Source organism: Puma concolor, chromosome A2 (assembly GCF_028749965.1).
Source record: "Puma concolor isolate L17-30 chromosome A2, mPumCon1.1.hap2, whole genome shotgun sequence".
Taxonomy (NCBI): Eukaryota; Metazoa; Chordata; class Mammalia; order Carnivora; family Felidae; genus Puma; species Puma concolor.
Window position 1 is genome coordinate 152,245,835 of NC_141668.1, and position 21,296 is coordinate 152,267,130.

At 52.1% G+C, this 21,296-nt stretch overlaps 1 protein-coding gene and 1 pseudogene across 2 annotated transcripts in view; one reads left to right on the forward strand and one right to left on the reverse strand.

Annotated features, from left to right (window-relative positions):
- Window positions 1–4,250: 4,250 nt before the first annotated feature.
- MAPKAPK3 (MAPK activated protein kinase 3) overlaps window positions 4,251–21,296 on the reverse strand; it is a 28,234-nt gene continuing 11,188 nt past the window's right edge. For both annotated transcript variants that reach the window (XM_086698103.1, XM_086698104.1), the window contains exons 3-11: window positions 12,634–12,773; window positions 11,385–11,449; window positions 10,836–10,915; window positions 8,936–9,059; window positions 7,687–7,762; window positions 7,216–7,340; window positions 6,705–6,790; window positions 6,351–6,431; window positions 4,251–5,662 (exon numbers count right to left, since the gene is read on the reverse strand). In XM_086698103.1, the coding sequence (XP_086554229.1) occupies window positions 5,510–5,662; window positions 6,351–6,431; window positions 6,705–6,790; window positions 7,216–7,340; window positions 7,687–7,762; window positions 8,936–9,059; window positions 10,836–10,915; window positions 11,385–11,449; window positions 12,634–12,773 (930 nt within the window). In that variant the 3' untranslated portion in view covers window positions 4,251–5,509. The remainder of the gene's footprint in view (window positions 5,663–6,350; window positions 6,432–6,704; window positions 6,791–7,215; window positions 7,341–7,686; window positions 7,763–8,935; window positions 9,060–10,835; window positions 10,916–11,384; window positions 11,450–12,633; window positions 12,774–21,296) is intronic.
- On the forward strand, window positions 19,541–20,154 carry LOC112852460 (ubiquitin-conjugating enzyme E2 L3 pseudogene; annotated as a pseudogene).

Genomic DNA, 21,296 nt, shown 5'->3' on the forward strand with positions numbered 1-21,296 from the left:
GCAATGCCTATCTGCAGGATTTGAGATACATTTTATTTGTCTCTGGTTCGTGGTCAATAAAAATGTTTTAACCATGTAAACTCTTGTTCAAATTACATCTCAGGAGAAACTCCAGTACACAAATCAGCTCTGTTGGAAGCAGGGGTGGAGGGCCCTAGGACCCCTCTACCACATCCTGAAGACCCAGAGAACCAGGTGTCAAAAGATCTGGCCCCTGACAAGCAACACAGGAGCCACCTGAAAATGCCACAGCAGAAAGAGGAGGTGGACAAGTTGTTTGATAAACTAGCATCAAAAGCTGTGCGTATCTCTAGGGGAAGCACATGCGGGTGTGGGGAGGGGAGGATACATGAGATTGCTCTGGGTGTGCTAAGAGGGGGAAGCTGCTACCAGGTGCCCACTGCCTCATCCCTGAGGCCCCCACTCTGCCTTCCTGTAGGAGATGGGGTTTAAAAAAATGAAAGATCTCCTTGCCATGGTTGCCTCTCACCCACTAAACCTACTTGTTCTCCATCCTTCACACAAGCACATCCCATTCCTGCCTCACCTTGCCTCCCCCTCTACCTGCCAGCTGGAATGCCCGTTTCCAAAATCTTTGTCTCTCCAAATTCACATGTCACCACATCTGGGAATCCTTCCATGTTTGTCCCCAGCCAAAAGTAGTATTCCTTCCTCTGACCTTCTCCAGTGTGAAGAGCAGTAACTAAGAGCTTGGGGCTCAGTTTTTCCATCTGTAAGATGGGAATGTGAGGACTTAGATGGTCCATGTAAAGTCCCAGCACTGTGTGCCTGGCACACAGTAGGCACTCAATAAACAGCAGCTGTTCACTGTGATGTTGTAGCCTCCCCCTCCACCAGGGCAGGACCACAGCTCCTTCAGGCTCTGGCACACAGTAGGCATCTACTGAATGCTCACTCAGGTGACCAGCAGGTGGCTCCACACCCCAATTAACCTGCCCTGATCAACTACTCTGAGCCTCAGCAAACTGGTTCCCTGAGTTTCCAACTTTCTGACTCTCTAGCTGCTTTCTCCTGGTGATGGAAAACAGAGAAAGGGCAGAACTGGCAGAATCCTGGCACCTTGACATGTCACCTAGCAGACATTTGGGCAACATTGGTGACCAAGGCCTTTGGACTTGCTGTCCCTCTCCCCTTTTCCACCACACGTTGCCCACCCTTGTGAGGATTACTCCCATTTAAAAGATAAGAAAACCGAGACCCAGCAAAGTGTGTGATCTGCCATCAACTGGTGGCAGCATGTGTGCCAAGGGTACAGAAAGGATCTGGCCCTACTTAATCAATGTCCCATTTTACTGATGAGGTTGGGGAACCTCAAAAAGTGGAACAGCCTTGCCCAAGGCCTCATGTAAACCAAAACTCAGGTGTCCTGGCTCTAAACTAAATAACCCAACCCCACCCTACCCCACTCGAAGGGAAGGAAGTGAACTTCCCAGACCCTTCCCTGGCTGCTGGCCTCAATTCCAAGGGGTGAACATGCTGAGTGCCCAGTGGGACAAAGGGAAGAATTTTACCCTGCTGGGTTTGAGGGCAGCTGTGAGGACCCACTAGAGATGCAAAGGCTCAGCCCAAGGCAGTCAGGTCTGGAGACAGCTACCCAGGGCCTATGCTTCCTCCCCATGCCTGCCAGAGAGAGTTTCAAGCAGGCCTGGGAGCACTGAGCTCCCTGCAGAGGTTGCGGCTGGCTGCATTTGAGGCTCAATTCTGACGCTGCACTGGAGGGGCTGAATCGAGGGTGGAGAGGGGCTGGTGTGGAATAGCAATGAACCAGCCTCCTGGAAGCCAGCCAGCACCAGGTTTGCAAGACAGAGAACTCTGCTGTCAGCTGGGTCAGGGGAAGCATCACTGGGAAGCAATCTCTGTCTCTCTCTCAACCTCTCTCTCTCTCTGTCTCTCTCTCTGTGTCTCTCTGTCTCTCTCTCTCTCTCTCTCTCACACACACACACACACACACAGCTGGGTCAGGGGAAGCATCACTGGGAAGCAATCTCTCTCTCTCTCAACCTCTCTCTCTCTCTGTGTCTCTCTGTCTCTCTCTCTCTCTCTCTGTCTCTGTCTCTCTCTCTCTCTCTCTCTCTCTCTCTCTCTCACACACACACACACACACACACACACACACACACACACACACATGCATTCATTCATGCACACATGTGAGTACACCTCTATGGATTCTTTATTGAAAGCTCCCAGGAAAACCACCACGCAGGCCAAGCAAATGCCTGTATCTGAACAGGCTGATGAGAACATGTGGCCACTTGGCTTTTTAGTTCACCTAATTCTACCTGATTGTTAGACATTTGCTCCCATTTCACAGATAGCCACACTGAGGCCCAAAGAGTGTGACTTAGCCAGGCATCCAGCCTCCTAGCCCTGGCTTGTGAGAGCTATACCTGATACCAGAGATCAAGGAGCCATGCTTCTCTTGGGCTCTTGAAAGTGGCCAAGTAGACATGGACAATCATTCCACCCTCTCCTTTGCTAACTACCTCTGCTGCACCCCCCCTGGCCTAGTCACCCCCCGCCACTTCCCCACAACAGTGATGGGTGACATATGGCCAATAAAAATCCTTCCCTGGGTCTGGAGTGTAGGCACCTGGCAGATGCCTCCCTTCTGGGACTGCTAAAACCACGGTCTTAGCTGCCAAGAAGGCTATGCAGGCAGAAGATCAAGGCCAGCCCCAGGGAGAAGCACAGACAAGCAGAGCTGAGGGGCAGAGTCCCTCTGTCCCCAAGACCCTGGTCCCTACAATTCTGACTTCAATCCTATAAATTAATCAGGCACCCTCCTTAGCCACTGGTGTGCATTAATCTCTTTGGCTTAAAAGGCCCTATGACACCTCCCTCTCAAGCCACATCCTTTCTTCACAGATCATACTAAGCCTGTGATTCGGCACATATGTGTGATAGCTTATCCTTCTTCCTGATGAGTATAAATCTCCTGAGAGCCCTGTGTGCAGCTTTCACTGCTGCTTTCCTTGCACCCAGCACGGGGGCTCAGGCACAGTGCATACTCAGCAACCAAGCAAAGGAGTCTGTCTGCAGCTCTTAAGCTTTGTGACTAGAAAGACTATCTGCCTTTGCATCTGGCCGGCATTTCACTGGGCAGAGTACACGAGGAGGGTTGGTCTGAACCACAGGTTCCGTGAGGCCCCCAGAATTCATCTGGGGAGCCCAGGAGCCCTTCAAAAGGGTGGGCCACCCTTCTTGAAGCCCAGGACTGGAACTGCAATTCAGAAAGCCCATATGATGCTGCTCTGGAGAGCAGGCTCTTGGAAATGAAACCCCATGGGTAGCAAAAGCCTGATTTTCTGGGCGGGAAGTCCCAGAGGTAGATTTGGGGCTGGGTTCCTTATCCCTCTGGCAACTTCAAGTATTTCTCTCCTTCCTGATGGCTAAGTATGCTAGGGTAGCACATGAGTGCTGGGCACTAGCCATGCACCAGGCAGCTCACTAAGCACTTCACACACAGCATCGGTCCGGATCCCCCAGATGACTCCCCAGGGTGGGCACTACCTCCTCACTGCAGTTGAGGAAATGAGGCGGGAAACCTTGGGGACTTGTCCAAGGTCGCCAAGCTAGGAAAGAGTCTGTATCTCAGGAGTGCTGGCTTCTCCCTGCCTTCTACCATCTTCCCCCCTCCTCCATACCCTAAGGGGACGGGAGGTGGAGGAGGGAGAGCTGCAGGTGCCAGATGAGCTCTTGGAAAACTGGGAGGTTTCAAGATAGGAGCTGAGGGAATATGCCAGAGTCAGGGCCCCCCCGCCCAGGCTGCCCGCAAGGGCTCCCGAGGGCAGAGGGTGCTCTGCTGCCGGAATAGTCAAAAGACAGTCTCCAGCGTCCCGCCCCCTTCCCTCCCCGACATTCTCGCTGCCAAATGAAATCTGGCAGCTTCTGAAAATAGCTCAGTGCTGCAGCAGGCTCTCTGCCCGCCCTTCAGCAGGCTGGCATGCAGCTGGGGGTGGCCACTGTGGGCAGACGCTGGTGCACGCGGGGCCTGGGGGTGGGTGTCACACACACAGTGCACTGGGCACCCCAGAGCTGGTGGCATGAGACAGCTGCCATTCCTCCACTCCTCTGACCTTTCCACGCCTGGCAAGGCCACAGTGGCCCTGGAGTCAGCCTGGCATGTTTACCAAGCCTGAAGGGGGTGCAGTCACTAGTAGGTGTGAGCAACTGCCCTGGGGCCACTTTTGTCCACTCATGTAGACAGAGAAACCTAGGAACAAGGAGAAAATGCCAGAATGGTGTTTATTAATATCTAGATGTAAACCCCAGTGGTGTTTTCCTATCTGATGTGGTCTAGGGCTTCCCAGCCAGAGAGAGGGGTCAGGAACCAGGATGTGTATCAGGCACTTGTCAGGTCCATATCTGGCACTGAGAACCCTGAGGCTACTCTGGGCAGTGTGGGCCTGGGTAAACCTGGACCAGCAAGGAAGGTCCTCTCTTGTCCCACTGAGGCTGAAGCCAGGACCCAGAACCAGACCTTCTAAGCATCACTCAGCAGCCCTCTACTGCCTCAGGTCTGACCTGGAGTGTAGAAAGAGACTCCTGATTAACGGGAAGCCTCTTGGTCCTGTCCTCAGCCATCCACCCTCAAAAAACTACACCAAGAGACAGTCCCTGCCATCAACCAGGACAAGGTGGAGGATGAACTGTTACAGAGAGAAGCTTTCCTGCCTGGGATCCGGTAAGCGGGTGGGGGCAGAACTGTGCTGGCTTTTGTCACAGTGACAGTTTCCAAAGTAGAAAAGGGTTAAAAATACCTCCCACCCTCACCTGAGATGAGAAGCCACTCTTTGGGTAAGGGGTAGTAACAGGATCACTAGGCCCAGGGACTCTGCAGAGAGAGAGCTCCAAGGGGCCTGTGGGATGGGGTTGCAGCAAGATAGGGCTGGACCCCCCAGCGAGGCAGGCAGACTGACCCTGGTGCCTCGAGGAGACCAGAGGGAGGAATCCTGAGAGGGGCAAGTAGTGTGAGGGAGACAAACCTCTCCAAGGAGGCAGAGGTGGACCCTCCATTGGCCCTTCTCCCTCCCTTACTCTCTTACTCAGCATTCAGAGACAGCAACTCAGTCCCTGGTCACCATAGCAACCAATGGCCAGATGCCTTTCCCAAGGCCAGGCCCATCTGCCTACCCTACAGAGGGGGTATCTCCATGGGAGGAGGGAAGCCTGCCACAACCCCCAGTAGCCTAGAAGTCTAAGGCCATGTCCCAGCGCAGAACAGACCTATGTCTCACTGGGGCCACTCTGGCCAAAGTCTCTGCAGCTGAGGCAGGTGGCTCCCTAACTCCCAGGCTCTGGGCCCTGTCTAATGAGGTTTGGAGTCAAGGTCTCCCATCCTGATGTTCCAAGTGACAAATTAAAACACAACAAAAAACGATCCTTTTGTTACAAATAATGACCCCAGGCCCTCTGGGTCAGGGCCACAGCACACTCGGATCTATACGCCACACCAAGAGGCCCAGCTCATCCAAGGCCCCATGAGCTACTGGTTGTTGCAGCCCTGTGAGGCTGAGGAGCTGCCTGCCTGCTTCTTTCTCCGCTTGTTGAGCAGTCGATTGTTAGAGGTCTTCAGGTCCTTGATCTGCACCTGGTCATAGTCCACACGCATGGTTGCCAGGGCACTGGTCATCTCCTCCTGCAGACAGATACCCACGGAGGTCAGGACATATTGGCCTCAAGAACCATCACCCTCCTGCCTCTAGCCCCTTACTAATGTCAATGAGGGCAGTGACAGCCTTTATTGCCCAAGCGCCCAGCACTGGGCCATCCCCTTGTGTCACATAATCCTCACTACAGTCCTTTCTGGTGGACCCTGAGCTTATCCACTAAGGCACAGAAAGTATAGTGACTCCCTGGGACCACACTAGTGTAAGTAGGAGAGGGACCTTGGCCAATGTCACCTGCTAAGAAGCATAGGCCTGCAGGGGACATCATCTTGAAAGGCACCCAGGACATGAAGCTTGAAGATTGTGTCCAGGGTAACCTGGGGCTCTGAGCTGCTGTCCCATGTGCTCAAACCTGGCTTCGGCTAAGTCTAAAACCAGGCTGACCACTCTCCAAAATAGAAACTGTAGGGGGGTTATGGCCAAATCCCCTTCACTAAGCCCCTGGCCCAAAGTCCCTGTGAGCCAGGAGCACCATCCTGAATGCAATAGCACAGCCCAGTGCTCTGAGTGCCACAGTTGGACACCAGTGCAGTCAGGTGTCCTGTGTCTAGGCATGGGGGAGTGGCTGATGACGCAGGATCTTGGTAGCCACCACCCTGGAGTCCCTTTTTCCAAACCCCAGGAAGCTGTAAGGAGACTGAGGCAGCATCCACCTACCTTGACCTCATCCCAGTGGTCTCTATCCTCCTGAAGCACTCGGGCCGTGTGAAGTGGGGTCTGTGGCACCACCATCGATTGCTGGAAGGAGCCCCAAGCCCATGGATTAGAACCTGCAGGCACCTGGGACAGCACTGGCTCCCCACCCCACCCCCTTTCTTCCTGTCTTAGATGGGACATCCAAGGCTCAGGGAGGCAAAGGAGGCTGACTGAAGCAGTGGCAAAGTCAGGCTGTTGGTGGGGTCCTGTCACACATCTGTGGCCTGCCCCAGGACCTCCAGAGACATCACCCTCCTGCCTACGGCCCCACTCCAGCTTGCCACTCTGCCCACCACAGGGCACAGAGGCACTCACATTGATCCAGGGATGGTTCATGAACTGTGTGATGGTCAGCCTCTCTGTGGGGTCTGTCTTCAGCAGGAGGCGGATCAGCTGCTTGGCTAGAGGAAGAATGCGGAGTGGGGAAGTTACAGAGTCCCTCAGAGTCAGTCCCCCACCCCACTCTACATGTGCCCCCAGATTCCTAACCCATAGAAACAGTGAGCTAATAACTGTTTCTTGTTTTAAGCTACTAAGTGTTGGGAAGAGCTCATTAAGTAGCCATAGAGAATGGATACAGGGTCCTCAAAGGGAAAATATTAATAAGGGACAGGAGTTAGAGGAAATTTTGAGGAGGTGAGTTTTGAGCCCATTTGGTAGATATAGAAACTGAGGTTCAGAAAGTTTGAGTAACCTTCCTAGGGCCACACAGCTGGGATATGGGATATGGGATGTCACACACACAAGATCTGAACGTAGGTTGCTTTGACACCAAAGTGGTATCTCCCAGAATGAAGGCTGATGGGGTCCAGTGGAGCAAGCTCACCATCCTCAGAAACCTCCGACCACTCAGGATTGGGGAAGCCATACTGGCCCAGGCGGATCCTCCTCTTCATCCCTGGGGAGATGGCCTGACCCGTGTTGGAGTAGAAGGGCGGGAAGCCACACAGGCTGCAGGAGAATGGAGGTCATTCAGCACAGGTGTGAGGGCAGCACCAGGGTGGACCCATTCCCCTCCCCAAATCCCTGACTGGGAAGATAGGCAGCCACTATGGCAGCCACCTTGGCAAGAATACCAGCCCTCTGGACTCTGGGGTCATGCTAGGAATGCCATCTGCCCTTGGCAAGGAGAGACCTTCAGGCAGCCTGAAGGAGGGGTGTCCCCTGACCAAAAGGGAAGGGCAGCCTGCATGAAGAATGACCCACTCAAGGTTCACCAAAGGTTTGAGGGGGGCAGAGCAGAAGTGGTTCTGAGGATATGAGGAGGTAGTATAGGGGTGAAGGTGGTGGTACTCACAGGATGTACATGATGACGCCCAGGGACCACATGTCACACGACTTGTCATACTTCTCTGGACCCAAGACTTCAGGAGCTAGCAGGGCAGAGGGCACAGGAGGGCTCTCAGCCCAAAGGTCTTGGAGCCCAGATAGGAGCCTGAAGCCTGAGAAAGGTGGGGAGCAGGTGCCTGGGCTGGGGGGTGGGACAGAGCAGACTGGTGTCTGGCACCTTCTGGGAAGGCAGCATGTGTGTGAAGTTGGGGGAGGAAAAACGGCTCCCAGAAAAAATAAACCCGCTTTTAGGCTGGGCTGTAAAGAATGATAGCTTCCTAGCTTCTTCGGGCCAATATCAGCCTTGGTGAGGGAGGAGAGGGAGAGAAGGTCAGTCTGGGATTTGGTGGAGTCCAGCCACAGGTGAAGGGCCTCAGGCCACCAGCTGCTCTGTGTCCCTTGTCTCCCTAAATGTACAGCCTAGATCACGGGCAAGGAGGGGCCAAGGGTAGGGCTCTGGTTTCCACTTTCAGCTTGGCTACCATCCCATGGGGCCTTGTTCTTCCCACCTGTGCAATGATGGGCAGGCCAGAAGATTTCCAAGCCAAAATACTGCAAAACACATCCTGGTAAACAGGATACCGTTTCAGCTGTCTCAAGGGTTCCCCACCCCTTCAGCAGCTCTCTTGGAAGGCCTCCCTGAGAGAAAAGAGCCCTCTGTAAATAGAGTCATCACCCCTCTCTCACAGTAGGGACACTTTCCAGATCTGGGCTTCCCACTCATAAGGGAGCAGGGAGCTTCTCTGGAAGCATGAGTATGTGACATCCCCAAATCCCGTCCATGCCCTCGTCTAAGGGACCCTCTCCCTCAAGACAAGTGGCTGGTGCCCTGTATCCTTCTAATGTAATAGGGGAGGACTGCCTACTTTGTGAATATGAATCCCAGGAAGATAAAAACTGGAGAAAAACAACCTCGGTTGGGCTCCGTCCCGAGCTGATGGCAGCCTTTTATCACGTATATATTTAGAGCTGCTGTGATGTCATTCAGCTCACAGGCCACAGCCAGAATTTTCCTGGATCTATTTTCAAAAGCAGAAGCTGAAGTTTGGGAGAATATTTTTGCAGCCTCCGGCCCCCCACATCACCGCCTCCATAGAATCCTTTCCTCCCTCCTTACTGGGCTTTAACCCTTTGGCTTCTGCAACCCATAGGCTGCCCCACACCACAGCAGGGTCCAGTGGGAGTAGGGACATACAAACCATATCCCAAGGACTCACCCACATAATAGGGAGTGTAGCAGGGTGTCTGCAGGGCATTTTGGGTGGTCTCCTTGGCAAAGCCAAAGTCAGTGAGCTTGAGTACTGCATCTTTCTCCTTGGACGTGTAGAGCAGGTTTTCAGGCTGGGCCAGGAAGATAAAACATTGGTCTGGAGTTAGGCACCAAGCAGGGGCAGAGTCCCAAAATGATCTTCAGGCAGACTTCCTTCACCCCAATCCATTCAGGAGGAACCAGCTCCATCTCACTAAAAAGACCGGGGCCCTGGTTACCAACAATGTGGGCCAAATATGGAGAAGACCAAGGTGGCTGGGAGGTAACGCCTCCTTTCACAGAAGGGAAACAGAGGCAGGTGTTCAGCCAAAGCTGTGAAAAGCCAAGTGCCACACAGAGCCCAGGGGCAGGAACTTTGAAGCCTGTGTTGGTAATGCTGCCATGAAATACCAAAACGAAGGTTCTGGGGCAAGGTAGGCTGTCATGTTGCCAAGCCCGTGTCCTGTGCCCAACCTGGAACAAGTGAGCAGGGCAGCCCTGCCCGAGGTTGCTCAGGAAGAAAGCCCCCACCACTTAGGCCCCAGAGGCTGTTCTTCCTGGTTGAAAAGCACAGAGAGCCTGAGGAAAAGAGAAGCGGGGAGGTCTGCATGGAGGAGGCAGTCCTGAAGCTGGTTTTTAATGAATAGGTAGGACCTAGGGCTCTGGAGGAAAGGAGAGACCCTCAAGCAGAGCTGGGGTAAAAGGACACGGTATTGGATGGAGTTCCAGTTTGGAGCCAGTGAAAGCTTTTTCTCCAGTTCTATTTGAGATGATCTGATCTTGGATTGGGATGAAAGCAGGAAAGCATGTTTAGTTTATTCAAGGGAGTCACCTCTAAAGAAGCTTTTCTCTCCTTGGGAAAAAAAGGAAGCCAGGGCCAAAATAAAGCAAGGGTTCAGAAGGTGAGTCTGTCCTGGCTCCATGTGTATCCAGAATCAAAAGATAAATGGACTGGCAGTACTCAGCCAGAGGAGGAGCCTGATGTTGTAGCTGGGCCCTCCACTCCTCTCTGCCCAGTCTCAGGAGGAAGTAAGCCTCAGGGTGATGCTCTAAGCCTGGGGTAGAGGGCTTAGGACTCACAGATTCTGCTCTGATGGTGGCTGGCACGTGTATACATACGTGTGTGGGACTGCCTCATGCGGTTTGCATTTTATGCATCCAATCCTGATGACCTATAGGACCCAGTCCTCCCTAGATAGGACATTGGGAGAGCTGAACCTCTAGAAAGTGTCTGAATCCCATCCACTGAAAGGGCAAACAGACCCAGGAGCTGGGACTACTTCAACTGGTTCCTCCTTGCCTCCCAGCAAATGGCTTCTTTCCCTTAAAATGCTAGCGTTAGAGGGCCTAATCTACCAAAACTATGGCTGTTACTTCACAGAAGCCACAACAGTGTCAGGCAGTCCCTGTCTGAGACCTGGTACATTGCATGTTCATAAAAGTCCTTGCTGAAAGAAAGAATGAATGAATCCCAGTGTGGCATCTGTGCAGGCTTAGGCAAGGTACAATCTCTCTCTGAGACCTGTCTTCCTCATCTGTAAAATGGGTAATGGCTCCTATCTCACAGGGTTATATGAGAATTAAACAAGATGCTTGTCAGTGTCTACTGGCTTGAGGCAAGAACTCATTTATGCTTAAGCCTACTGGGATTACACAGTGTTTAAAAGAAACAAGGAGACCCATCTGGCTAGAGCAGAAGGAATATGCTGAAACCATGGGAGAAGTGGCTGAGAAGAGCAGTCTGGGCCAGGGGGCAGAGGCTTTGAATGCTGATCAAGGAAACTCGCCTCCATCTAGCGGGTACTGGGAGCCATTGAGGGTTGTGTACTCCCTTCTCTGGTCCCCCAACCTGGGTCCTAGAGCCTCACCTTGACGTCTCGGTGGGCGATGTTCCGGCTGTGCAGGAACTGGATGGCAGTGCCAATATCCCGCATGATTCCTGCAGCTTCTGCAGACATAGAGGAGGAGGCAGTGATGCCAGTCAAAAGTCGAGCAGCCTGGGGCCCCCACCCTATCACCCCCCTGGAATAGCACAAGATGGTGATAGCAGTCCTGCCACCCAGGACACCCATCCTATACCCTCACCCCCATTCATCCTAATTTCCTCTGGGGGTAGAAAGCACAGTCCCCCTCTACCTCCTTCCTCAGGCCTGGGCTACCTCTTCCCAGCTGAGATGCTCATTGGCACCAAGAGGCTTTGAGGCCTCCATCCCAAAGCCATGAAGAGTCCATCTTTGACAAGGTATTTTGAATTCATGGAACTCCTTGGGAGGATGAACACTCTATCCCACCATCTCTTATTCAGCTGCATAGACTGAGGCACAGAGAGGAGCAGGGCCTTGCCCAGCATCACACAGCAACTTTTTGTGACTCATCTCAGTTGGAACACACCCTCTGGTCCAGCTGCATGCACATACCTCTCTCAGTGAAAGCCTGGTCGCCACGCTCCTGAATCCGGCTGAATAGCTCACCACCTTCCATGCTAGAAGAGAAAAGTGACTGTAAGCAGGGAGTGGGCTAATCAAGTGTCAGCCTGCCCCTGCTCTGAATCACAGGCCCAGACCTCAGGCCCTGCCGCTCTGCCCCTGGAAACAGTCAGCATCAGCCTCCTCGTGCCTTGAAGATCTTGGTGCGTAGTGGGCCATCAGCTTGGGTGGGTTTAACTGGACTCTTAGAAATAGGGTGGGCTCCCCAGGGATCCTCACCAGGATCACTGCCCCCATCTGGTTGAGGCTTGGGCAGCCCAACCCTCCATCCAAGCCTCAGCTTCTTCATATAAGGGAGGAGATGTCAATTGTCATCATCATGACAACAGCTTTCTGAACACCTACAGGGTGTTGTACCCTGGGCAAACCCTTCACGTGCACTGCTATGTGACTCAGGGCTGGTCCCTTTACCTCTCTGTGCCTCAGCTTCCTCTTTTGTAAAATGGGATTTATAGCACCAGTGTGACAGAGTTGCACAGATTGAATAAGCAATACACATGGAGCATTTAGAATGGAGTCAGGTACAGGGTGAATACTACATTTAGATCTTCCTCCACATTTTACATGGCAGTTACAAAAATTCAGAGAGGTTAAGGGCTATCTAAAATCACACAGCCAGTGGGTAGTAGAGCCAGGATCCGAACCCCAAATCTGACTCAAGAGCTGTTAACCTATAGGATGAGGAAGGACTTAAAGGTAGGTGGGGAGGAGCTTGAGGTGTAGACACGAGGCCCAGGGTCTGAGGAAGGCTAGGGTTGAGCCACAGTGCTATTGGGAGAAGCCCAAGGTAGAAGAGGCCACTGGCTCCCAGTATCTGGAGGGACCACAGGTGTACAAACTGAGGAGGTGACTGTGTGTGTCCTGCTTCCCCCACAAATCTCCCCTGACCCACAATCAGGACTTGGCGGCTTTCTCTGACAACTCTTCCAGCCCCTCTTCCCAAAGTGAAATCACACTCAGGGAAGCCAAATTGGAGCCCCCATGGTTCCCTTCCCATCCTTGTGGGAACGGCCTTGTGGCTAGCAGCTGCACAGCTCTATGGGCAATGCCTGAAGCTGCCCCTCCATTACTCCTCAAGGGCTGGAGTGCCTCCCATAGCTGCTATCTGAAGAGCAGAGAGGGCCCCTAGAAGAATGGTGGGAGCCTGGGGGCCACAGGAGTACCAATGAGGACAGCATACCATTCCATGACGATGAGGAGACAGCGCTTGCTGTGATGCATGTTCTCATACACATCCAGGATGCGCACGATGTGGGGGCCTCCTGAGGCCTGCCAGTGGTGGTCCACCTCCTGCCGGGCCTTGGGGCTGTCATACAGGAGCTGAGGGAAGGTAGGCACAGAAAGTGTCAGGCTCACAGCCCACTTCTCCAGCAGCCACCCAGATAGTGCCACTGCCCTCACTTTGCAGACAAGAATACATAAGCTCAGAGAGGCCTGTGACCTGCCCAAAGTCACCCATCTTATAAAGGGAAGAATGAGGATTTGAATCTAGGTTTCTCTGATTTGTGGTCCAATGGCCACAGGAAGGCCCTGGGGGTAGCTGACAGCTTAGAAAGACTCAGAGGCTAGAGAAGCCCTGCATGCCTTCTCCAGGGCAGCCAGGGAAGTGGGAGTTGAGTGGGCTTTGTAAGCAAATCACACATCAGGTATGAGACCCCAGGTCAGGGGCCACACATCCCTCGAGCTGCACTTTTGCAATGTTATGACACAAGAGTTGTAGACCCGTAGCTAGTGTCTGGGGGCAGGGGGCACCCTAGTTGAGGGAGGTAACATCCTGGTCAGGTGAAGCCTGAGTTTGGGGCTGAATTCTCCCAGTGACTCAGTATGACCTCAGGCAAACATTCACAGCTCCAAGTCAAAGCCCACAACTCAGTAAAATGGAGTAATAACAGAGTCATCCCTACAGGATGCATCACAGCAAGGCAGGTGGCAGGTGGGCAGGCACCAGGATCCTCATTCAGGTTAACTCAGCCCTAGGCTATGGCTGCCAACCATAATGCCAGTTGCTGGAAATGAGCAAGGCCCCCCGGAGTGCTCCTGCTCAGAGGAGGTATAGGGGAGGAGGAGAAGTCAGCATGCGGGGTGAGGTGGTCCGGAATGTGGAGAACAGGGACAAACCATCTCCCCACAGAGCTGCTCACCTGAGACCCAGCCCCATTTGTTTCCTAGCTGATCAGGGTTGAGGACCAGGGTCAGAATTCAAGCCTACGGCTCAGAGCAGTTTCATCTTGCTCAGTACCTGCAGGACCCTGTACCATCCCTGGCCTTGCCTTCCCCTCTGCAGGGCACTGTGAAGAACAGCTCTGGGACCAAGCTCTCTAGGCTAAGGTAGACAGGAGCACAGAGGAAGGCAGTAGGCTCTCATGCCTGCTGCCCCATAGCTGTTCCCCCATTTCTGCAGCAGCTAACCACGACCTAGCCTGGGGGTGCAGGGAGCTGGGCAAGCCCCTCCACCAGTTTTGGGGTCCTTGCTCCATTAACCAGTCCAGGGTGGGGGTGTGCATGGAGGCTGCTGTAGGCAGACTCCCAGCCTGGAAACCATGGGTCCTTTGCTCACGCTGCCTTTGCCTCCCAGAACATCCCTCAGTTCTCTGCCCACACAGCTCCTGAGTACCAGACTCTTGCTTGCAGTGCTGGAGGCAGGGGCTCAGTCACTCCCACTCACCACACTACCTGAGGTGGCTGTAGCCAGGAGTACCCCAGTTTTAGCCACAGGACCCAAGATGTACCATCCTCCGTCCCTGCTCTGTTCCCTCTACACCTCTTTTCTGTGTGGCCTCCTTACACTTCTCCCTGCCCCTTGCTATCTCTTGCCCAGTCTGGTCTGACTTGATTGTGTCCTGGAGGGGTCTTCAGACTGGCTCCAGGACCCCCTCTTCACTCTGCCCTGCTACTAGCATCTCACTCCTACACCAGAGTCCTCTCTCTTCTCTCATAAAATCCCAAGCGCACAGCTGGAACACTCCTAGTGAGGTCCTCGGCCCTACCTATCCTTGCCCCAACCCCTTAAATCCCCTCCCCCATGGCTCCAAATAATAGCCACCACCTCCCCTGCCATTCAGGGCTTGCCTTCCTCTCATTGCCTGCTACCTTTGGCTCCCAACCCTTCCTGTTCTGGTCAGAATAATGTACTTACCAGGCCCAAACAGCCTTACTCTATGCCTATGCCACATGCACCATTGCCCCTCTCCTTCCCCATTGGGCCAACTCCCTCTTTTTGAGGAAACTTCTGGGCTCAGCTCAGATGTCTCCTGGTCTGCAAAGACCTCCCAGCACCTCCCCCTGTGGTTTTGGCCTCTGTACCTCCAATCAGGCTGAAAGCAGTTTTAGAGAAGAGGCAGGGCAGGTCCAGCTGCAGGTCCCTGGCTGGGGCCAACAGAAAACACTGAGCTCCTGAACAAACAAAAGACGGGCGGGTGGGCACAGTGCTAGAAGGGAGGTGTGGGAGAGAGTGGGGGGAAGGGAGTGGATGGCCAAGGAGGGCCAGAGGGCCTCATGGCCTAAGACTGTACCCTGTGCTTTGCTGAGGTGGAGGAGCAGGTGGAGCTGCCCTGAGTTGGAGCCTCTGAATGGCTCCCACCCTACTCAGTCCATATTTAGGAACCCATTTCCCACACGGATTAAAATAGTCCTTTTCTGAGTGCCAAGGCCCTGAGAACAGGCACAGGGGTGGAGATATGGCTGCCCCCAGAAGACACAATAAATGCCTCCACTGACTTCTCTGCAGGGGAGATCACAGGGGCCAGAGCCGTGGACCTGGTCCCACCCAGGCCCAGCTATCAAGAAATCTCCTGGGCTGTCACTCTTAATCCCTTGGGTTGGCTTTGAGTGTGGCCCCAAACCTCTTAGAGCCTCAGTTTCCTCATCTTTCTTCTCCATAGCCAGAGCCTTCTCCTCTTCCAGGAGTCCCCCCAATGTCACCTCTTCTCAGAAGCCCTCCCTGACCACCCCGACTAAAGAGGACCTCAAGAGTTCCTCATTCTCCCTTCACCCTTTTTCTTTTTTTATACATGTGTTTTGCTCATTAAGGTATACTTCACATACAGTAAAATGCACAGGTCTCAAGAGCCCAGCTCAATGAGTTTTGACAGCTGCACACCCCCGTGACCCACACCCCCATCAAGATAGAAACACTTCCAGCTCCCCAGCAAGCTCCCACGTCATCACCCTTTTTACCTCCCTCCTGTGCAGCACTGGCTCACAACCTACAATTAGCTTGTTCCTTTGATAACTCTTTAAACAAACACACACATATAGATATTGCACTTTCAATGTGCCTGGCTCTGTTCTGAGCACTTTATAAATGTTAGGAGCAAGGGGTTTTGTTATCACCATTCTTTAGCTGAGAAATGGAGGCACAGAGAGGGAAAGTAACTGGTCCCAGGCCACACGGCTGATTCCCCAGCCAGGCTGGCACCATGCTGCCTCCCTCATGAGACTGTGGGCCCACAAGAGCATGGCCAATCTGCCTGGTCACCTGTGGGTCCCAGTTTCTGGGCCTGGCACAGAGTACTGGCTCAGATAATACTTGTATATTTATTGAACAAGTAAACCTAGAAAGTGGAGATAAGAGGATGAAACCCTCACAACTCACCATGAGGACAGAATAAGATTAAATTGAGGAGGACCCAGGAAAGCTCAACAGATGGTGAACCAGATTTTACCACCTCTTCCAAGGAGCCCATCCTGACTGCTCCAGCCCACAGGCTATTGCTATAAACTGGCTTCAGTCATGCAGGTACATGAGTCCATACAATCCTTCATAAAAGATGTCTCCAAGCAAGAGCCCCTTTTTCCCAGGCATAGAAATGAGCACAGGGGTAAGATATAGGAGACTCAGGTTCTACTCTTACTCTCAGTGTGACCTTGGGTGGTTCCTTTGTGTCTCTGGGCCTCACTTTCTCACAGAGAGAAACTATGGGGTTTGGGCTAGATTGGGAGAAGGGAATCTCTCAGAGGTTCAGAGGTGCAAAGGTCAGAAGCTCCTTGCAAAGTAACTACCATAGCCCCACTCCCACATCACTGCCTTCATGGAGCGGCCCCTGAGTCTCCACGGACACCTATCCAAATACCTGAACTTCATGGGGGCCACCTGGTCCCTAGTCACAGCCAGGAAGAAAAGAAGGGGGGTAGTCACCTCAGCAGATCCCCCACCCTTGCCTCACTCCCATCCCATGTCCCCTGGACCCCCAGGGGTCCACCAAAACTAAGTGTCAGTGATGGTTCCTGGGCAGCTCCAGCTATGCCCAGCAGGCACCCACATACCTGTGAGATGGAACCCTGGCTTTCTCCTAAGGGTGGGCTCCTGGCTGTACTTGAGGTGAGGGCCCCCACCACAGGTAGATGAGCATCAAATCTGAGATGACATATCCTTGAACAAATGACACCACTCTAGACTCAGGCTTTGATGAAGCAGTTTCCACCTCTCCCTTCTCCCTCACTCTCCATTGCCAAATTGTCCCCAGAACCTACAGCCAAATGGCCAAGATCCCTGCCAACCCCAGCAGACAGTAGACTCTGACAAAGGTTGAGGCAGCGGGGCCCATGCCCCTCCAGCGGCACCAGGTGGAATGGGAGCCTTGGGACTGGCCAGGCTCCCTCTCTCCCTCCCTGCTGTGTTCCATCCCACCCAAGGACAGGCTTCACGTGTAGATGGAGGAGGTCCTGAGTTCAGGAGCTGGGAAAGCAATAGCAACATTTGACTGTTTGGAAAACAATTTGTAGTTGACAAAACGCTCTCTTTCCCCTTATCTCATGGGAATGCTGGTGCCGCCCTATGAGGCAAGCAGGGCGGGACCAGCAACCCCAATTTATAGACTGAGGAAAGAGAGGTTCAGGAAGATGAAGTCACTGCCCTGGGGCCACCAAGCTGGAGTGTGGTAAGGCTGAACAGGGAGGAGAAGGGACTTTTGAGAGAGTGTCCAGACAACCCCTCCCCTAGGGGAAATGGGAGGAGGGGGTGACACCAAGTTGAAGAGGCACTGGCCAAAACTACTGCTTACAAGACTCGGGAAACTTGTTCTGAAATAAACATGTGCATAGGTGTGTGCGAGAGCAGGGGTGTGTGTAGGGATGTGCACAGGAACATGGGTACATGCATGTATAGGGGTGTGTCCCTGAGGGTGTATGGGTATAGGGAGCATGAGGGGTGGGGGAAGTGTGCAAGTGAGGGGCTGTGGGTATGCATGTGTCTCCATTCCCTGCAATAGTGACTCTGAACCCCCAGAGATGGGAACCACCCATCTGTCCATCTATTCATCCAACATTTTCTATCTCTCTGAAGTGCCTACCAGAGTACTGGACACAGAGAGGTGCCCAAGAAAGACTGGAGGTCTTCCTACCACAACTCAACCTGTGACAGCCTTGCCCAAGCAGGTGACCAAGCCCAGACCCCTCTGCTCAGACCTCGTCTCTCACTGAGGCCCCATCTTCTGCATCACCTCACGTTGCCCAGAGCTGTAAAAGCACTCTGTCTGCTTTCCTAGGGCATCAAACAGAGCTGGGATGTCTGCAGTGGCTCTGTGAAGACGCAGTTTTGGGACAAGCCCCAACACCCTACTACTGCCACCTCCCAGCCCCAGAAAGGCCATCCACCCAGGCCCATATGCTCACCCACATATCTAGTGTCCACATCCAGCTAACCCCAGGGCTGGGCTCTTCTCAGGTAAAAGTGTTCACACTATCTCCATCTGTCTCACACACAGGAAGTCCCAAGGCCACCAGCCTGGACAGGCAGCCTCCCCCACCCCACCCCAACCCCCACACTCCCAGCCAGTTAACCTGCAGCCTGGGCCAAGCTGCTGTGTGGCCTCTAGGGGAACACCCACTCCTTCCGGGGAAAGAGAGCTGGCTTGCAATCTCTCCCATCAGTGAGGCACTAACAAATTAAGAAATATTAACTCTGGAGTTCTTGACAACCCACGGCTTGAGAGACATCATTCTTACAGCAAAGGGAATCTCCTGGAAGCCAGGTATCCAGTTGTTCTCACTGTCCAGTGAGCCACTAGAAGTCTATTATTGCCACTCCTCTATTCATTTGACAACATGATTTCAGGCATTTTATAATCCTAAAGCATGACAAATAAAACAAAAAACATCAGATTCTCTTTAGAATGAAGAGAAAAATTAAATATACCAGACACCCATGTAACTAACTCATAACTACAACTGAAAATACAATTTAATTCTGAGCTTCCTGAGAGTTTTGGCAAAGAAGAAAACCAGATAGGTTCTGCTGCTTTTATCACCCCATGAAGAGAAGCACAGACATTCCTTGAACTTTTTTCAAGACGAAATTCTTTTTCTTTTTTAAGATTTTTATTTTTTATTTTTTCAATGTTTATTTTTTTGAGAGAGACAGAGACAGAGCAAGAGCGGTGGAGGGGCAGAGAGAGAGGGAGACACAGAATCCAAAGCAAGCTCCAGGCTCTGAGCTGTCAGCACAGAGCCCAATGTGGGGCTTGAACTCACAAATAGTGAGATCATGACCTGAGCCAAAGTCAGATGCATAACCGACTGAGTCACCCAGGCACCCCTCCAAGACCAAATTCTTAAAGGGATTCTGCATCAGACCTTACATGAGGGAAAAGTGTGACATTCTGAAAACGCCTTTGACAATAATTTTCCAAGATACAGAAAGATTCGCATGAAACTATCTGATAATAAACTCCCTCCTAAAGACTAAGGCCAGCACTTGGCATTGTAGCCTGGCACATCCACCAGGAGGCTGAGATAACATCACCAGACCCTTTATTTTCTGGGGAATCTCAGCTTTGTTCTGTGCCAGAGTATGGAAAAGAGAGAGGTAGAAGGACTGGTATGTCCCTAACCCCTATCACATCTTCTCCCACTTCGGGGTCTAGTCCCAGCCTCAGGCAAGGGCAGACCAGAATGCTGAAGAGCTGCATTTCTGGGCTATTGATTACATCATGTTCAACACCCAACAATCGGGCAGCAGAATTGGACAGAATGTTATAGGAAAATACAGGTTTTAAAATCACATTTTGTTCACTGTGGGGAAACCTCTATTCTCTACAGAGAGAGGCTATGGATAAGAAAAAGCACTTTGAAGCAGCACCAGATCCAAGATGGCGGCCGGCAGGAGGCTGATGAAGGAGCTTGAAGAAATCCGCAAATGTAGAATGAAAAGCTTCCGGAACATCCAGGTTGATGAAGCTAATTTATTGACTTGGCAAGGGCTTATTGTTCCTGACAACCCTCCATATGATAAGGGGGTCTTCAGAATCGAAATAAACTTTCCAGCAGAGTACCCATTCAAACCACCGAAGATCATATCTGAAACAAAGATCTATCACCCAAACATCAATGAAAAGGGGCAGGTCTGTCTGCCAGTAATTAGTGCTGAAAACTGGAAGCCAGCAACCAAAACCGACCAAGTAATCCAGTCCCTCAGAGCACTGGTGAACGACCCCCAGCCCATGTACCACTTCGGGCTGATCTAGCTGAAGAATACTCTAAGGACCGTAAAAAATTCTGTAAGAACACTGAAGAGTTTACAAATAAATATGGGGAGAAGCGACCTGTGGACTTAACTCTGCCGCAACTGACTCCAGCGAATGTGAGTGGAGACCCCGAGCAGCACATTCAGACACCCCACAAAGCAGAACTTTGTGGAAAATTGACACATGCCACCGCCTGGCATTTGCTTGTGGCACTTACTAACTTTCTACAGTTTTCTTAATCAAAAGTGGTCTAGGTAACCTGTAAAGAAAGGACTAAAAATTTAAGACGTTCATAAATAAATAAATAAATAAATAAATAAATAAATAAATAAATAAATAAATACACACACTTTGAACTTACCACATTCCCTCTTTGACAAGAATGTTCAACTCAGCCATATCTAAGATCCCTTCTGGCTCCCAGTCTGATTATTTGGTATTATTTTTTTCCCATGGTGACAGATCTCTAATTTTATGAGAAACACATGCCACTGGAATGGCAAGATTCATTTTATAGCCAGCTGTTGAGACCACCCCTGCCTTGTGCTGCTAACACCAATGAGGACCACCCCTGCTAGCCCCTGACCCTTGCAAGCTGCTCTGTCCACTCAGAACGGTAGCCATAGCCTCAGAGATGGGATGGGATGGATTGACCTCAAGTTCAGGATTCAGAAGCAGGAATTTCCTTCTTAAGGCCTCAGTATCTTCTTATAAAGCCAGAGCCATGCCCCTCTTCCCCTCACTCACTGCCTCCACTCCCCCACTCCCATCCCCATCCAAGGACACTAGTGCTGTTTGGAGAGGTGCCGGCAGTGTCAAATCTAACTTTTTAGCCACAGCTTCGAATTAGAGCATCAGACGTGTGCCATTATTCTCTCACACACTCATTTCCCCAGCTTTTGTATCTCATTAAAGGAGCTAATGGAACCAACTCTGCAGCTATGCATTAGTTGGCTTCATGCCAGATCAGACCTCGCTTCATTAAGTTCTGACCATATCTTGTCCTCCACTTGCCCTGTCCATTTACCTCTCCTCCTCAGAGGCTAAGTTCCAGGGAGGTCAGCTTGCATGACACCACAGACCCCAAATGCCCAGGCCCCAGCTGGATGCTCGGGGACTGATAGAGTCAGATCAGTTTTAGCAACCCCTTCATGACAACTGTCTCCCTGGTGCTCGGCCAGCGGTGTGTTGGCCACAGCGTTTGGTCATAGACATCACCTCATTCAGTGCTCACCATATCATGAGAAGAACCAGTTTCATCCTTTTAACTGTGGGGAAACGGTGATTCTGAGAGGTTAGGTGACTTGCCCAAAGTCACACAGCTGGGCAGTGACAGTCAGGACTTGAACCTGCCTGTTGGTATCTGGGCAGTGGGGACCAT